The sequence below is a fragment of the Sinocyclocheilus grahami genome, unplaced genomic scaffold (genome assembly GCF_001515645.1).
Source record: "Sinocyclocheilus grahami isolate Dianchi unplaced genomic scaffold, SAMN03320097.WGS_v1.1 scaffold674.1, whole genome shotgun sequence".
Classification (NCBI taxonomy): domain Eukaryota; kingdom Metazoa; phylum Chordata; class Actinopteri; order Cypriniformes; family Cyprinidae; genus Sinocyclocheilus; species Sinocyclocheilus grahami.
Genome location: NW_015505853.1, coordinates 621,597 through 623,328, shown reverse-complemented (window position 1 = coordinate 623,328; position 1,732 = coordinate 621,597). Strand labels below are relative to the sequence as shown.

The following is a 1,732-nucleotide window of genomic DNA, read 5'->3' as shown; positions in this document are numbered from 1 at the left end:
ATCTCCTCAGTGTTTCCCATACATTGATTTATTTGTGGCGGCCCGCCACAGTATCAAAACACCGCCACAAATAGATTTTCCAAAAGGCTTTCATTGAATAAGCATGAGCACTGCACGTGTCAAAGTCGAAACCCGGTGCGGGTGTTTTTATATCACTGTATTTTTAATATTTAAAAAAGGAAAATTAAATAATTTAAATATTATACTTAAATATATTTTTTTATTTTAATTTTGAATATACTTATTTTTAATTTGATTAAAATGTATTTAAACACAAATTGCAATTAAATGAATATGAATATTTGAAGTATATTTACAAAACAGAAGTAAGAGAGTGACTCGACTCAGTTGCACGATTCGTATTTGTTATTGGCCATAACATCCGGATCAGAAACCTTTGTGACGTCAAACTCACCTAGTTTGAGGCTAAGGCCGATCTTGGGCCGGTTCTCCTCCTGGAGCGGGATCTCCGGCGGCGAGTTCTCGTGAGGGATGATGATGCCGCAGGGCGACTCTTCTCTGGGCGTGTTGGGCGTGGCGTTTCCGCTCGCTGAAGACACAGAGGGGGCGGACGTGATGGGCCGCATGGTGGGTTTGAGGCAGGGTTTCACCTCCTCTTCGTCCTCTAGCTCCTCCCCTTCCTCTACATCATCGTCTGAGGGGACGGGAGCGTGAACGTGAGCATGAGCATGAGCATGAGCATGAGCATGAGCATGAGCATGAGCCTTGCGCCGGTCTCTCTCCCTGCCTCTGTCAAGCTCTTCTCGAGAGGGCTTGTGCTCTCTCTCCTCTTCGGGCTCGGGCTTCAGGGGCGGCTGCCGCAGACGCTCTGCCTCCTCCTCCATCTGACGAACACAAAAGCAAAACAGTGAGCACTTTGGCTCCAGAAGTACTAAGAAGGCTTTAAGCCACGATACACAAGTCAGCACTGAGATGAATCACTAAACAAACTTTGATTTGAAACAAGTATTTGAAAAGGAGAAGACGACAAATAGTCCCATGAAACACTGGAAATTACACATATGTATGTATAGATATACAGTGGGTACGGAAAGTATTCAGACCCCCTTATAAACCATTTGGGTCACAGTCTCAGTTTCACAGACAGTCTGCACCATACTGTACTCAAAACGTCAAGAGACGACTGAAATCGACCGATGCAAAGCATACATGTGGTGCAGAGAACTCACCTGTAGTATTTTGGGTCGTCTCTGTCATCGTCATAGTCTTCCAGAAACTCCTTCAGCCGCTTCCCTTCTTTAGCCTGAGAAAACGGTATGAGAGAAACATTCAGTAATTTAAACACAAACATTCTCCACATTATTTTTCCATTTATTAAATAATAAAAAACACAATCATTAAAACAATTATAATAATTCATTTAAATACTACATTTTAATATATTTACCACCTTATTTTTCATTAAACAAAAAATATTGAAATAATAAAATTCATTTAAATATTACATTTTAATATATTTACCACCTTATTTTTCATTAAATAAAAAAGAATAGAAATAAACTTCATTTAACTACTATATTTGAAAATATTCATTTATTTTTCATTAATGTAATAAAAACAAATTAAATAATTCAATTATTATATTTGAATATATTTCTCGTAAATTTTTCATTATATAAATAATACAAAGAAAAACAATTAAATACCATTTAATTACTATATTTGAATATATTTACCAACTTATTTTTCATCAATTAATGAAAAAATTATA

General features: G+C 37.0%; 1 protein-coding gene across 1 annotated transcript in view; it reads right to left on the bottom strand.

Moving 5' to 3' along the window:
* The window catches only part of rbm25b (RNA binding motif protein 25b), a 29,588-nt gene that overhangs the window by 14,309 nt on the left and 13,547 nt on the right, over nt 1–1,732 (bottom strand). The window contains exon 13 of the mRNA XM_016242847.1: nt 708–845. Coding sequence (XP_016098333.1) covers nt 708–845 — 138 coding nt within the window. The remainder of the gene's footprint in view (nt 1–707; nt 846–1,732) is intronic.